The 17,119-nt window shown below is 40.5% G+C and overlaps 1 protein-coding gene and 1 pseudogene across 1 annotated transcript in view; one reads left to right on the top strand and one right to left on the bottom strand.

Moving 5' to 3' along the window:
* LOC128779144 (indoleamine 2,3-dioxygenase 2-like) overlaps nucleotides 1-15,202 on the top strand; it is a 43,699-nt gene extending 28,497 nt beyond the window's left edge. The window contains exons 8-10 of the mRNA XM_053916538.1: nucleotides 5,154-5,205; nucleotides 12,666-12,814; nucleotides 14,075-15,202. Coding sequence (XP_053772513.1) covers nucleotides 5,154-5,205; nucleotides 12,666-12,814; nucleotides 14,075-14,430 — 557 coding nt within the window. The 3' untranslated portion in view covers nucleotides 14,431-15,202. The remainder of the gene's footprint in view (nucleotides 1-5,153; nucleotides 5,206-12,665; nucleotides 12,815-14,074) is intronic.
* LOC112321557 (cleavage and polyadenylation specificity factor subunit 5 pseudogene) lies at nucleotides 97-1,503 on the bottom strand (annotated as a pseudogene).
* Nucleotides 15,203-17,119: the final 1,917 nt, after the last annotated feature.

Here is a 17,119-nt window from a genome sequence, read left to right on the forward strand (position 1 = left end):
TAGTTCTTATCAACTTTTCTCTTCAAACAATAGAAAGCAGATGATAACTTAAGGATCGGGGAAGAGGTAAAACCAAAACAAACATTTCTATCATGTTTATTCTACACTGTGCACAGCTGTGCCCACACAGATGGCTTCTTTTACTTCTCTGCTGTGCAGGAACTGGGTTATATAGAGAGCTGAACCTGCTCGAAAGCTGAGGGAGACTGGAGGTGATGGGTCCCTATCCTGGTATGTTGTCAGACAATTCAAACCACGGTGTGGCTACCAGCTGGTCATTTTCAGGGACTTCAAACAAGGCTTTCTTTTGAAGTGGAACCAAAAACAACTTATTTTCTTTCAGTTTTGTAATACATGCAGGAATACATGGACACTCAGAGGTTCAGAACTGGGTCCCCACCAGTCACCAGTGCTTCATCAGTAACCCGGTCTTGCAGGACTCCATCTTGATGACCTAGTATCTCTGTCCTTAAACGTTTGTGTCCTTGATCTTCTCCTGAGTTAGGTTCAGCACCAGGTGCTTTGAAGAAAGTCGTTCCCAGCTGTAGTAGGAACGAAGGCGTAGCCGGGGCTCAGGCACAATCAGATCCCCTTCCACAGTCCTTGTCCCAATTGCATCAAATTTCTCCCTCACATGCTGAAATCTGGCTGCATCAGAGCCGTCCTCACAGAGGGGCTCCTCGGGCCACTAGGGTAGTTTCCGTATCGTGGCTGTCGTCAATAATGCTGCAATGAACAGAGTCATCTTCTGAAATTAGTCATGTCGTAGTCTTCAGATGAATACCCATGAGTGGAATACTTGGATCATATGGCAGTTCTAGTCTTAATTTTTTGAGGGACCTCCATACTGTTTTCCCTAGTGGCTGCACCAACTTATATTCCCACCAGCAGTGTACCAGGGTTCGCTTTTCCACACATCATTTCTAACACTTGTTATTTCTTATCTTTTTGATAATGGCTACGCTCAGAGTGTCAGGTAACATCTCATGGTTTTCATTTGCCCTCCTCTGATAATTAGGGATGTTGAACGTCTTTTCATGTGCCTGTCTGCCATGTGTGTCTTCTTCATAAAATTGCCTATTCAGGTCCCCTGCCCTTTTGAAAAGCGGATAACTTTCTGTTGTTGCTGAGTTGTATGAGTTTTTACATTTTTGAATACCAACTCCCTAACAGGTATATGATTTGCAAATATCTTCTCCCATTCAGTAGGTTGTTGCCTTTTTGTTTTGATGCTGGTTTCCTTTGTTAAATTGTTGCTTTTGTTTCCCTCGCCTTTGAAGTCAGATTGGCTAATATATTGCTAAGACCTATGTCAGAGAGCTTATGGCCCATGATTTTTTCTATGACTTTCATGCCTGCAGGTCTTGCATTCCAACCTTTAATGCAATTTCGGTTAATTTTTGAGTATGGTATAGACAGTGGTTTAGTTTCATTTTCCCCCTGTGGCTGTCCAGTTTTTCCAGCACCATTCATTGAAGAAACGGTCTTTTCTCCATTGTACATCCTTGGCTTCTTGTCCATACATCAGTTGTCCACATGTGTGTGGATGTGGAGGTGAGGTGTACTTCTGGGCTCTCACTTCTGTTCTGTTTGTCTGTGTGTCTGTCCATATGCCAACACCACATAGTTTTCGTTTCTATAGATTTGTAGGATAGTTGGAAACCAGAGACCATGTCATTTCCAACTTTGGTCTTCCTTCTCTACACTGTCCTCAGTGTAGGGGGCTTCTGTTCACTCTTGCTGTCCTCACTGTGTACACAAAGAAGTGGCCAGAGAGTGGGTATGTGGGGTGTGTGTGAAGCACTCTGAACCCTTGGGGTGCCCATGGGCCAGTTGGGGGAATCTGCAGGTGTGGCGTTTCCAGCAGCTTGTGGGTGGGTGTCTTGATGGAGCCTGTGAGGTGGTCAGTAGGACCTGCATCCCTTTACTGTCCTCCAGGAGCCCTGACACTCTCACAGCCACTTTCTACCCCGCAGTGTTCTCAGTCACGCAGCTCACTGCAGTGTTCCGGACAGCGTGAGAGAGAAGTGGGTCTCTGGGAGCATTCCATGCACCTGAGGAAGCCGGGCACTCACTTACATGCTCTCACTTTTCCTTGTGCAACAAATCACATGCCAGTGAGGTCTCTTTTGGCCCTGAGCTGTGCTTCCTTGTGGGACAGGTGAGGTAGGTAAAGTGAAATGTTCTTCTCCCCCTCTTCGGGACACTCAATGTTGGACTGTTCTTACCCCAGGGGTGTGCTGGAGCTTCTTTGCTGGACTCCCAGACTTGCACAAAGGCTCTCTTGTCCATAGGTGACTATCTAAATCAGCATTCATGGGGGGAAGGCTGTAGAAACTCTTATTCCACGACGGCAATGACGTCCTGCATTTCCCTGATTTTCAAGGTGTTACCTGTCTCCTCCCTTTCTATGAGTGGCGTGTGCTCACCACTCATCCCTTTTTTGTTAAATGCATGTCTTTCCTTATTTTTCTAATGGTCCTTTTATCTTTTACCTGTAGATTTTTATGAGCTTTTGTACACTCTTGAGCATAATTTTTGTTAGTTATATGTGTTGTAATTTTTGTGGCTCATCTTATGATGACTTTTGAAAGCAGAAAATTTTAATCTAAATGTAGTCAAAGTTTCTGTCATTTCTTTCATGAAAATCTGGTTTTATAGGAGGTCTTGCGTGAGATTCTTTAAACTCATAGGTCATAAATATATTTTCCTGCATTTTCTTTGAAATTGCTATTTTGTCTTTCATGTCTCAGTCCTTAGTTCACATATAATTGTTATTCATGTGTAGTGTAACATAGGAAATAAATTCAATTTCCCTTCTGTGAATAATCACTTATGTGCAGTATTAGCTAATTCTTATATCAGATTTTCTTAAATGACTAGTTCTGTTTCCAGGCTCTCTATTCTGTTTCATTGTCTGTTTACTTTTCCTTAGTCAATATCATTTGTCTTAAGAACTATACCTTCATAGTATTTCACATTTCCAGGTAGAGAAAACCCCTTCACCTTGCCCTTCTTTATCTTATTTTTGAGCCTTTGCTTTTCTTATAAGCTATTAGAATCAGCTTATCAAATTTTATTTCAAAATCTTTGTTAGGAATTTTGCTCAATTTGCATGACATCTATATATTAATTTGGGAAAAAATTGCATGATTTTTATATTATATCCAGTCATTCTGTCTTATGGTCAGGGCAGGGGGAGAGGTAGAGTTAGCACAAAAGCATTAACTGAAGTTCCTGGACAAGCTGCCCCAAACCACGTCTTCATATTAGTGCATGTTCTTTTATCACGTAGCTCAAAGTTTATTCAGCTGGAAATGTCTTCTTTAGATACATTTCTTTTCTTATATATTGATACTGAGTTTTCTTGACTTTCTTGAAATGGACAAACTTTTCATTAATTTTTAAAGTTTTATTTAATTTCTTTCAAGATAAAAGACTTAAATAGCTTCACTTTTATTTATAGTTACTTTATATTTTTGTTCTTAGTGAATATGGTATCTTTAATTTAACAACTGACTGTTGCTTGTTTATAGGATAAAATTGACATTTGAATATTAACCTTGAATTTAGAACCTTGATAAACACTCTTATTCATTCTAATAATTATGTACACATAATTATTATATATTTATGTATCCATAAATAATAATTATGTATAGGTTATATGTATAGGTTATATGGGTTTTCTATGTAGAAATTATATAATTTGAGAATATTTTTTTTGTTTCTTTATTTACACTAGTTATAACTTTTATTTTTGTTTAATTTCTGTTTCTTGTCCTTCTTGCTAGGACTCCCAACACAGTATTGAATGGGAGTGCTGATCCTTGTTCTGTTCCACATTTTAAAAGACTTATTTTTAATACTTCAACATTAAGTCTAATGTGTATTATAGGCTTTCTATGGATTCCTCTGATCAGTTCAAGGATGAGCCCTCCTAACCCTAATTAGCTAAAATATTTTATTTATTTGTCTTTATCATGGATGGAGACATTTTTTAATGTATATTGAGATTTTTTACATCAGAATCATTTACATGTATGGAAATGATTATTTGATGTTTCCTCATTAAATATGGTAGTTTGGGTAAAATTTTAAATTATTGCCAGTCATTATTGCTTCAGAAAAGTTGGTACATAATGTTTAGCATTTTTGTGGGAAAAGAGCACCAAATGGGTAAGACCCAGAAATAACACCCAGAAAAGAGTCCAGAAGAGCATTGTCACAGAAGAGCAGAGAGAATGTGACAGCATTCAGGAGCAATGGGACACCCTGAGGCTCAAGGAAGACATTAATTCCCCAAGGCTGTGGGGCTTTAGAGAAAATAGAGATGGAGGACCAGCAAGTAGGTGTGATGGGAGAAAAGGAAAACCGATGGTATAGAGATGTGATTATTTAGACATCATAAATATAAGTTATTTTTTTCTCTCAGAAACAAAGAAACAGAAAAATGGATAAAAGAAATATGCTTGGTCACAGAGGGGCCCGTTATATGAAGGAAGGGAATGACCTTCAAAAGTTGATAAAAACAAATTTAGTACGATTGTGAAAATCTGCTTCCTTATATACAATTTAATAAACTAGTGAAATCAGTTATCCCCGAGCACTAGCTTAGATTCAAAATAGCTGCACAGTTTATAAATGCAGCTAAACACGGAGTGAAATGAATCAGTATTTGACCTGGTGTGACACTCTCTGGGTAAGAGCCTGTCCACTCCGCTGTCCTTTGTTGACCAGACAGAACTCCACTTGAGCACTGACGGCTTTCGTTTTCCTCTCTTGGGAAAGCCTTGAGAGAGGTGATTCTTTCTCTCTGCCTTCTCCTTTCCACTTCCCATATTCTCTCAAACATCATCTGTTTAAATCACTATTTTTTTTAAAGATGGCCTTGACCTCTGTCTTTTGTTGCTAAGTACAGCAAGGGGAAGTACCGCAAATAGAAAAGGGCAGCATTTGGAATAGTTTAAAAGTTCTGTAAGCAGCAGTGAGGGCAACTACATTCCATCCACCTCGTGCTCGTTGCTTTCATTCCAGGTTTCCTAGCAGATCAGATAGAGAGGCAGCCCCAGGAGCTCAGCAGGGCCCATGCACATGTAACCAATTGCCTTTTTTGGCCTGTAGTAAAGTTCAAATTTTGATTGTTCCTCCAGATTATGTAGATCCAGACATATTTTATGCAGTCATCCGGATCTTTCTCTCTGGGTAAGTATAGTTCAACTGTTTCCCTGCATGAGGTCTCTGTAATGTTTTCCAAATTTATGGGGGTAGAAACTGACATAAGCTTCCTAGAGCAAGAAACACACCGAGGAACTCTTGTTAGCAAGGGAATCACCTGGATCCACTCTTGGATAGAAGAAGGTGGTTACCATCTGCATGACAAATGACATAAAATGTTGAATACTTAAGTTTAGAGTAATTGTCTTCAGGTTATCATATTAGATTTATTTGTATTTACCTTTCTTAGAACACCTTGATGACAGAAAGGAAAGAAAAAGCCCGATATGCCACCCACAAAGGTCATTTATATTCCCTTGTTACCGAGGCAGATGGAGGTATAGGCAGTAGCTCGAAAGCTTTCTTACGACATTCCTAAAATAGCCACCCCAAACCGCTTTCTCATACTCCCGCGGACTCTCTTTTTGTCACATTGTTATGTAGGTAGAGAGCGAACCAAGCAGGGAGGAGAAGCGAGGCAGGTGTCACCCACTGACTCAGCAGTCCTGAGCCCGGCCCGGTAACACTGCCGGGTGTTCCAACATCACAGGAGACCCCATGCTAACACGGGAGGAGGGCAGTCCTTGAAATTCTGTGTGTACCATTCCCACTATCTGGAGAGAGCCTTTGAAACTGTGTGTTCATCCCAAGGTCTGGAAGGAGGACGAAGAGGGGGTTCACAGTGCCCAAAGGAAAAGCCCATAAAACAGCTTTGGTTAATTGCCTGCCTCTGGTCACTGTCTGTTTTACAAGGGGGTCCCTAGTACTTACAGAAAGAGCCCATAAATAACTCTGGGTAAGTGCCTCAACTTTAATTAACTGCCTCCTGTCACACATCTGTTTTACAACAAGATGACCAAATGTGGTCTGGAGCATGATAAGAATTTGGAGGGGAAAGGACCCCCACACATACCCACATTTGAGTAGTCACACCCCTGGGGGAAGCTGACGCCACCTTAACCCACCCAATCAGTACGTAACTCCTTCACTGCATCCTGCCATCTATATAAGTCCTCGGGACAAAGGACCTGATGCCTTTTGCCTCACAAGCCTATGCCTTTTCACCCCCACCTTGGCTAGGCCCGTTCTCTTCCATGAGAATGTATCACTGATAAACTTTGCTTGCATGCTAATCGACTTGCTGATCTGTAGTAATTCTTTACTGTGTCTCAAAAAGAACTGAGTTTTTCCTGCAACAACATGACATGTAATTTCTCCAAAATCATAACTCTACTCTTAGATGTGTTTTTTATTTTAAATACACTCATCATACATTGACATGCTTTAATGAGATTGCTTTCCTATTCACTGTAAGAAATTGAGTTTGCTCGTTTGTTTGTTTTTTAATGGTGAAAAGTGAAAGGTGTAGGTAGTGGATGGATGAGATAAAAATGTACAATCGATATTATCCAGTGTGCTGTATGCATAACTAGGAGATGCCTGGAGGCTTATTGATAGAAAGAATATAAAGCTGTGCCTGGATGCAACAAGGAACATGCCAAACACCAAAATCAGTAAGTTTATTGATTTAGTGGTATAATCCATTGGTGCAAAAATAGAGTGACAACACATACTAATTATCTCCTGTAGATGGCATAGGTCTAGGGTCTGAGGAAGTGACCTCCCTCTCTAAGGGAGGCTGGCCTGGGTGGGTGCAGAGAGTAAAAGCAGGAAGGTTTATGTGGAATAACTTGAAAGTAATGGGTGCCTGGCTTATGGGGGGAAAGGAAAAAGGGGAAGGTGACAGATAGGGAATTGGGGGTGTATCTCACAATTTAGACTTTCACTCCTGAGATGCCCCCCAAAGAGATTGTCCTATAGAGCTCTTCATGCTCTCTGTATGTTTTTCATGTAGTCAGGGTTAAGACAAGATCTGAATATAGAAAAGAGATTCTAGCAACAAATATTAAGCAAAACATGCAGATATGCTTCAGTAGGATTTGACAAAAGAAATAAAAGGGTCATTTAAAAGTGATTTTAAAGTTATATTTTATTGATTATGCTATTACAGTTCTCCCAATTTTTCCCCTTTTGCACCCCTCCACCCAGCAACCCCCAGTCCCTCAGGCAATTCTCACACCATTGTTCATGTCTACGGGTTTTGTGTATAAGTTCTTTGACTACTCCATTTCTTATACTGTACTTTACAACCCTGTGGCTATTCTGTAACTACCAATTTGTACTTCTTAATCCCCTCACCTCTTCACCCACTCCCACACCCCCCCCATCTGGCAACCATCAAAATGCTCTCTGTACCCATGGTTCTGTCTCTGTTCTTGTTTGCTTAGTTTGTTTATTTAGATTCAATTGTTGATAGATATGTATTTATTGCCATTTTACTGGTCTTAGTTTTGATCTTCTTTTTTCTTAAATAAGTTCCTTTAACATTTCATATAATAATAGTTCAAAACAGACTGGGATTTAGGAAACATCTAATTCTGAGAAATCTCTTTGTGCTTTACTTTGTTCTCTGCGTTTGTATTGGATTTTTTTGTAACATAACAAGTTACCAGAAATTTAGCAGCTTAAAACCACACACATCAATCAGCTCACACTTCTGTAAGTGAGCAGTCAGGGTGAGTTCAGCTTGGTTCTCTGCTTAAGGTGTCAAAGGACCAAGTCAAGGTATCTGCTGGGCTGAGCTCTTATCTGGAGATCTGGGAAAGAATTCACTCAGGGCTTTGGTACAATCTAATTCTTTGTGGCTTTGAAACCGTGGTGTTTGTTTCTATGCTGACTGTCAGGATATGCTCTCAGCTTCTAGAAGCTTCCTGCATTTTGTCACCTGGGCTCCTCTGACTCAGCAATGCCACTTCCTATTCTTCTCATATTTCACATCCTTCCACTTCTTCTTCTGCCACTAGCCAGAGAAAAGTCTTGGCTTTTAAGGTGTTATTGATTAGATTCAACTCACCTAGATAACCTAGAACAACCCTCTATATTAAGGTCAACTGATTAGTAACCCCAATCACATCTGAAAAGTCCCTTCATCTTGTTATAGAATATATCATTATGGACAGACATGATATCTCATAATGTCAACAGTTCCAGGAATTAGAATGGGAATCTTGGGGCAATACTTTTGGAATTCTACCTATCATGATTAGTGGGCACCAGAAGGTGACTTTGTTTTCATTAAAATAAGTTCCACGGAGGGGGGGAAGGGATAGTGGGGAGAAGGGGTTTCAGGAACTACTATAAAGGACACATGGACTAAACCAAGGGGGAGGGTGAAAGCAGGAGAGGGAAGTTGGTTTGGCTGGGGTCGGGTAGAGGGATGGGGAGAAAATGCAGACAACTGTAATTGAACAACAATGAAATAACTTAAAAATTGAAAATAAATAAATAAATAAATAGGAAAAAAAATAAGTTCCAGGTCAATGACACATTTTATCTGCCATCTACATAAATGTCTCCCCTCTGTTTCTTACCCTCAAAATATTTCCCATGTAGCTAAACTAAGTGACCAGTACCAAATCCTAAGTGTATTGACAAGTGCGGATGACCAAACACATCTGGACTGTTGACAATTCCCAGGAGGGTTGTCTTGAAAAATCTACATCTGTCCCTGTGTTCTTTATTTGTCCTGTGTTTGATTTATTATTTTTGTTTACTTTTAAAAACATTTTTATTTAGGAGAGTTGGGAGATTTCATCTGCAGATAAAACATATTCCGTTTATTTCCCACTCACATTAAATTTCTCAGGGAAGTTAATATCCCCTGTGGGGGAAAAAAAAAGACATCTCATTTCTTTTTTTTTTCTTTCCTTTTAAATGTCTGCTTTTATTGGATTTGCTAGAAATATGCTACAAGAAAGGCTAAAAATAGTCTTGCCTACAGAGATTTGAAAGAAAAATAATTCCTTTCCTTCATAAACAGTAGTTTGGGCCTGAGAATTCATGGGACCAATCCTTGAGCAACCCTTGGGTTCAGAGAAACTTCATTTTCCTTCCTCAGACTATGGTCATCATAGGGGGAGAATATATGGGTTTCGAAGGTAGATACCTTTCTCTTACTTTTTTGATTTTCATGCCGTTATTTTCTGTCACCTTCTAAGTGGCTTCAGCATATCTTCCTCAGGTTGGGCACTAAAATGAGACTGATTGATGCCTTGGCCATTTGAGCATTTGATGGTCCTTTTAAGCTGGCCAGGTCTTTTTAAGAAGTACACTTGGGTATATATGTTCTAGATATATAATACGTGATTATAGAATACTATAATGTTATTCCCTCATTCATCAGCTATTTAATGAGTGCTTACCCTATGCCGGGCACAGTTCTAGGTGCTGAAAATGAAGCAATAAAACAAAACATCAGCTTCATTTCTATGGAGCTTACATAAATTTTAATAATGGGAGGCAGATGAAGGAATAAACATAACCAGATCAAGTATCACACAAGGTATGTTACAACAACAAGGAATATGAGAAAATGTGAAGTAGGATACAGGGCATCATGGAGTGGTGGCCGAAGTTTCTTATTTATTACGATCTGGGAATGCCATACTTCTAAGGGATGTGTAAGCAGTTACCTAAAGAAAGTAAGAAGTAAGTCACCTCAATACTTGTTCCAAGCAAAAGGAAAAGAAATTACAATGACCTTGACGTGACAGTATGTCATGAAGGAGGAGCTGCATGGAGGCCAGCAGTGCATGGATGGAGTGAATACTGGGTAGAATGAGACAGATACATGTGATAGTGGAAGACGGATCATGTAGGGGCCGATTGGCTTCTTTTCTAAATGAGATGGACGACACTGGCAAGTTTGAAAGGAGGGACATGATCTGTCTTATGTTTCAAACCATCACTCTATCTTCTAAGTAGAAAATAGATTATTTCAGAACAAGAATGGAAGCCAGGAAAGAATTTAAGAAGCTTTTACTGCAATTCAGGGTGGTAACTTTAACTAGGGTGGTAGCAGTAGAGGCTTTGAAAAATGGCCGGTTCTGGATATAGATTGAAGGTAAAGTTGAAAGCATCTGCTATTGGATTGCACATGGAATGGAAGAGAAAAAGATCAATCAAAAATCAAAGAGGACTCTAAGGTTCTTGGCTCAATCTGTTGAAAAGATACAACTGCCAGTTTTTCTGTTGAGGCAGAACAAGTTTGGCAGAAGGGTGGGGAAATCAAGAAGTCGGTTTGGGATGTGTTCATTCCTATGGAGATGTCTAACAGATAGTCAGATTTGAGTCTGGAATACAGGGGAGGGGTTCAGGTGTAGGAGCACATTTGTAAATAGTCAGAATAGGTTTTAAATCTGTGAGGCTAGACAAGATCACTTGGGAAGTGCTAGGAGTGAGAAGCCCCAGGACTGAGCCCTGAGAGAGTCCAACACTTAGAAGTGGTCGTAATGGGAAGAGTCTAGTGAAGGAGACCAAAAGGACTATGTAACATCATCAACAGGATTACGGAGAAAGTCTGAACAAGTGTGGTATCTGGTCCAGTTAGCACAGAGTAGCAGTCAGGTTTTCAATATTGCTTCCTCATAAAATGTTGTTTAGAAATTTTATTGGATAAGTGTTCTGAACTCTGACAAGTCATGAAACCTGTCTGAAACCCACTTAATTCTTCCAGCAGCTTTAGGAAGTAAGTACAAATTAGGAGAACTAAGACTCAAAAGGGTTTGTATAAAGTTACAAAATAATGAAAGGGGGAACAGGGATTCCAAATCATTCTGGATAATATCATAAAATAGCTGATATTTATCAAATGCTTAGTAATATGTTCCAAACACTGAGCAAATGTTATTTTAATTACTTCTCACAACAATCCAGTAAGATAGACACTTACATTACGTGAACGAGGAAGTTGAGGTTCAGAGAGGTTAACTAAGCCGAGGCTCACAGTTGCAAATACACCGGCAATTCAATTCTGTATCAGCTTAAAATAGAGCCCTCTTTCCTAGCAGCAACATCTTATGATCAGAATCCTTTCTTTGTTCTTTCTACTTGTCCCCCTGACCGCTTCCTGTGTCTCATTTCTTTCTAGAGTGATATTACCTCACCTGCAAAGGCCCCTCTGATAGCCACACAATGAACACCATAGAATAGCCAACCCAAAACAGCCACACGTCCAAAAAATAAAAATAAAAAACACCTTCTTGTAGCATTTCCTGTTTCCAAGAAATTATTTGAAAAAGCTCATAAGACAGGAAGCTAAATGGTCTTTCTGTGGCTTTTGTACGTGTTTCCCATCTCTTGAGCAAAATTTTAGATTTGTGGGAAGAAGGTGAGACATCACTTAAGCCTGTTATTTAAACTGTTAACAACCAGCATGGTAACTTGTTCCTGGGAATAGAAGAAAAAGACTCTATTTCTTAGAAAAAGGAGAAATCCACAGGTACAGGTTTTATGAACTTGAGAATAGAAAATTACAAGCTTTGGAATTAAGTTCTGGTTCTCCCGCTCTGGACCAATGTGGCCCTGGAGACTTAACTGCTTCAAGTCTTTGTTTCCTTATCTGTAAAATGGGTTTAAAAATACCTGCCTTGATCTACTCAAAAGAGGTCACATGAGAAAATGAATGCGAAGCTGCTTCATAGACTGTAAAGCATTGCAAATACAAATATATGTGTTCTTCGTGCTATTGGTTTTGTCTCAGAATGGAGCCACCCACATGCACTCTGTAATTGTTTAAGACTCTATAAAATCAGACAGAGAAATGAGTAAAATAGTTGGAGATAAGAAAAGTGGAAGAAATGGAATCCAGAAGACTGAAGAGAGGAAAGGAGAGAAGAAAAGAGAAGAGAGGGGAGAAAAACCTACTGACTCTGAACATGACCAAGAGCCTTTATTCCAGCCCTTGTACATGTCCCTGAACGTAGCTTCTGGTCCCTGTAGGGTTGTATTGTGCTCTTTTTGTCACTACCGTTACTATCAATACCTGTTATCAACAAAGTATTTGATAAAAGCATTCGAATGAAGTCAGGAAGTATTTAGAAACGATAGTTTAATGTGACAAGTCTTACAACTATTTCAGGGAAGGGCAAAGATGTGTATATTTACATGTGTTATGTATGTGTGTGTTTTCAAATCTCTACTAGTGGAATTATTATATCATCAAAACTATTTTATCAGAGGGAGAGGAGATTGTTCCAGAGTCCCTAATTTGTTCCTGCTAATCAGTCATCTGATTAACAGATGTCTGTCATCTTTATGAACAGATTTTTCTAAGGAATATGCTGTGAAACCAATGCTGAGGATACTTCTCTACGTATTCCTTACTTCTTTGTGAAAGTCCTTTACGTGAGGCAGGAGAAGTGTCGCATTCTATGTCCCATTATGCAATTGGGGTGAAGATGATGCTTAGGGACAACACATCCTACAAAGATATCCAGTCTTTGATTATCATGGAAATCATGTTCTCTTTATTGCTCACTCTTTCCTTCTGTATCAGAAAATATACTCTTAACTCTGAGCACCCACTTCTAACTTTTACTCCTGCTTAGATGGAAAGATAACCCAGCGATGCCTGTGGGGCTGATATACGAAGGGGTCTCCACAGAGCCCCTGAAATACTCCGGAGGCAGCGCGGCTCAGAGCGCAGTGCTTCACGCCTTTGATGAGTTCCTGGGCGTTCGTCATAGCAAGGAAAGTGGTAAGTCAGACATTTTTCTTTTTCTTTTTCTCTTTTTCCTTAACAAGGAAGAACAGAGGTGCTTTTACAAATTGATAAAAACCAAGTGTAACTTAAAGTGTCATGAAGTCTTACTTTTCCGAATTAACCGGGAAACTGTGTGCCTGCCACACTCGTATGTTCTTGTGTCGTCAACTAATATCAGGTCTCCACGGGATATTGAGCTTCATTTCCAAATCCTAAAACATGGCTGCATTTCCTGCTGTCCACTGCAATTTGGTTTGGATCTTTAGGCAATGGCTTCCCTTCTCTAAAATGAGAGAGAGTTGTGGAGTGTGAAGGGTGTGGCATGTTGTTGATAAGTCTGGGTATGGCCAATAATGGATCTAAGCTCCTCCACTAAAGCCCTTCCCGGTAAAAATGGCGCAACCTCAAGCCAATTCCATTTAGACCAGAAGAGGGAAGGGTCAACCGTTTTAGAAGCTTGAAAGCTCCTTTCCTTACCTGCCAGCCTTGAGCCAAATGGTTAACAGCAGCCAAAAGCACTGCATTGTACACCGTTTTCAAGATGAATTAGAAAAAAAAGCAAAAATGCTACAACTTGGTGTCACAGGGTCCAGTCTCATCCACAACAGCCAGTTCTCTAGAACCATGAAAACCTCTCGTGGAGTTTGACTTGGTGATGTCAGTGTTTGACTTGCCACGCATAACATTAACCACATAATGGCTTTCCTAAAAACGATTTATCTATCTCCACTTTCTATACGTATCTGTTAATTAGGTTTTAAACAACTTGACTTCAAAAGGCCACTCTTAAAAGAGTTGCTCATTCTTTATCCTCTTGCTCTTATAAATTCTATTACGTTCTTCTTCCTTAGCACTCCCTCCAAAACAAAATACTTAAGAAACAAAATTCGGCTGACTATCTAGCTACTTAGTTTAAGGGTTTATGTTTTACATTCGTAACTATTCTCTCATAGTGACTAGCAAGATACGTGGCCCACAGTTGGTAAATGATAAACATTGATACACTGGCTGATAGATGTAGTTCCAACTCAGTTATCTGAGATGTGCTTGTTTCTTTTTCCCTTCCCCATCTTCTGTCACTTGTCATATGTGTGCATCTGAGTCTTTGAAATCTATGAGCAAAAGAGCTAGCCAAGTAGATTGGACAGTTAGGACGACAGCAGCAGTCTTTGCCGCACTGATGTTTGAAAAGCAGACAGGCTCTCTTATCTTCCCATGTGGAGCTATGACATTGCTCTGGATGGTTTCTTTCAGGTGACTTTCTGCTCAGAATGAGGGACTACATGCCTCCTTCTCACAAGGCCTTCATAGAAGAGATGCAGGCAGCGCCTTCACTGAGGCATCATGTCCTGTCCTCTGGAAATGGCCAGCTTCTGACAGCCTATAACCAGTGTGTGGAGGCCCTGGCAGAGCTGCGCAGCTACCACATAACTGTGGTGACCAAATACCTTGTCACAGCTGCAGCCAAAGCAAAAAGCAGGAAGACAAGCCATCTCCCAGAGCCGCCTCAGGCCTTAGAAGAGAGGGGCACAGGAGGAACTGCCGTTCTGAGCTTCCTGAAGAGCGTCAGGAACAAGACCTTAGAGGCGATCCTCCCACAACGTGGTTGACAGACAGCTTCTCTCCAGTGATGCAAAACCAGCAAATGTCCCACTGGAGGGCAGATGGGCCTGAAGAATGGGGGTCCGTGTTCTGTCAGAATAACAAAATCGACCTCAGTCCTTAGAACATTGGCTTCTCCTTCATTGAGACTTGTTGGTCTTCACAGAGATTTTTCATGGCCAGAAATTCTCCCTTCTCTACTTGATCACTGGTTAATAACAAAGAGCTTTGGAGACTCCCTCAGTAAGAACCCCACAGAGGAGCGAGAGGATCCCTATTGTGTTCATAAAGTGAGGGAAAACCAACCCAAATTTCAGAAACCAAATAATATTGCCTGTGGACAGATCACTTGTCAATTTCTTGAAAAAACGATTTAAATATTCATTCGTTCATTCACTTAAAAAGTATTAAGTTCCTACTGAATATTGGCTCAGGAACCTGAACAGCGATTTCTGTGGCCCCAGGGCAGCCCTCCTCACCCTGTGTGTGGTGATCTGGCAGCAGGTGGAGATGATGCCAGAATGCTCCGGTGGAGATGGGGAGAAAGGGGGAGGCTAACAATGAGACCTGGAAGTTGCCAGAGTGGAAATGACTGGTTAATGACATGGGAATGGATGAGAATCTTCCACATGGTTCATAGATTTTCAGTTCTATTTTAGTTTCCTTCTTTATTTTTAGAAGAACAATTCTTTCTCCTTTCACTGAAAGTTTACATTTGTAAAATGAATTAATTGACCCTTTGGAAGTAAATGGGCGAAGTGGGAATAAACAGTAAATCCACATGTTTACAAGGTCTCATTCCCTATGACAGTACAGAGCTAGAAAACGTAAATCTGTTCTACTTGGGATAAACTCCACTAACACAGACTTGCTCCCCACTCCGCACGCACACGCATATCTGGGATAGTGTCTGAATCCCACAGCACTGATCTAGCACTGCAACATCACGAAGAGGTACCTGATCATGAGGAGCAGCTTCTCCCCAGATTAGTGTCTGACAAACAGTCCCCTTCTCCATGTATTGTAGATACTGGTCAAATGGAGCTTGCAGTGTGTCTTATCCTGTGTAAGCGACCTTTCAGATTTCTCGGCCCTCAAGGTCCTATCCTGCCACTTAGAAAACTGTTGGACTACGTCCCACACCCTCTGAGGAGTACCTGGAGATGACAGGATTGACTCGGAGAGTCTGCCCAGCACTCACTCAACTGTCCTCACTCTGTAGTGTCATGGTGCTGTGTGTGGGTGGAGGCGGGGACTTCTGGACTCTTGTCAACTCTCAGGGCCCTTGGTAAGAAGTCATGAACCAGTGTCTTCCACTTGGGGTACCAGGAGGGCTCTCATTGCCTTGCACCCTTCGAGGGCTTGGTCTGGCAAAAGTGGGGGGGTGTAGACCATGAGAGGGGCGAGACCTTCTCGTCTGGATGGGCCAAGGGAAGCTGTGGATCTGACAATGTCCTCTCTTTAGGTCAACATCTCAGCTCAAAGACCGAGGCTGTCATAACTCCAAAAGCCATTCTCTCCATATGCAATCTCTGCCTTGTGTTTGAAGTCTGTTATGAAACTCAGAAAATGAGCATGGAGATGCTTCCTCTCTTGGGTTTGCTTTTCTAACTGCCCTAGCTTGGTATCAGTAAACCCGGGCTGTCTTAACTGCCCGGGCTGGGTACATGCGACAGTCCAAGGAGCTAGGCCAAGTGGACTAGATTGGGGAGTAAGATAGAAGCACATTGGCTAATGATTCAAAACATTGTACCTTCTCAATGTCATTCTCAGGTAAAAATAAGAGACCTTTAAAATAAGATCTGTGTTTGAATTTTGATGTCTTCATTTTTTAAAACAATGTGGCTTTTCACCAACTTCAGAAAATCATGAATCCTCAGTTTCCCACTTATCATAAAATCAAGATAATCAGACTGGTCTTAGGGTGGATATAAGTAACAGAAAGGATAGTTCTTGGCAAGAAGGGTAAAGCCAATGAATGTTTATTTGGCTGTAAGGTGCATCTCAGAGCATAAAAAAAAAGGACACTATTTCTCAAGCTTCTCAGACTCACAGAGTCTGCATAGTGATGAAACAACCATTTATCATTTATCCTTTGGGGATTCTAGAAAGTAGAAAATGACCAAAGTGTGGGCTTAAAGAGCTAAAAAATCTGGATTTGTATTCCAGCTTTGTCACATTTTATGACAAATTGTTTAATTGTTCATAGCCACAGTTTACTCAGTTATAAAAGAAGGAACATTGTAATATTGCATGGGGCAAGAATGTCTAGAGTCAGTAATGAAACAGTGGTTATTACACTTTTATTCATATATATATATGTATATATGAGATCATTATATATATATATATATATATATATGGCCTAGAACTGGAAGGAACCATGTGTAGGAGTTCCTAAAAACCAGAAGGGATGCTAGAATTAGTTGTCTATCTCCCTGTCTCCCTGTACTCGGAAGAGAGGGAGAACATGATCTTAAAACAACCAAGCAAGGAAAGCAAGCTAGAACCTGGAATTTTCTTGAAATTTTATAGGTACATGTGAGGAGTAATAACGATCAGACCTTTGACTGAGAACTTAAGAAAGGATGACAGTCACTTTAGGCTTTAAATCTAGATTGGTACCAAACGAGGCTCTGATTTGTCCCTCTGAGGACAGGATTGCAAAGAATCATCTTAACTGGTACACCTTCGATA

The sequence above is a fragment of the Desmodus rotundus genome, chromosome 13, assembly GCF_022682495.2.
Source record: "Desmodus rotundus isolate HL8 chromosome 13, HLdesRot8A.1, whole genome shotgun sequence".
NCBI classification, from domain to species: Eukaryota; Metazoa; Chordata; class Mammalia; order Chiroptera; family Phyllostomidae; genus Desmodus; species Desmodus rotundus.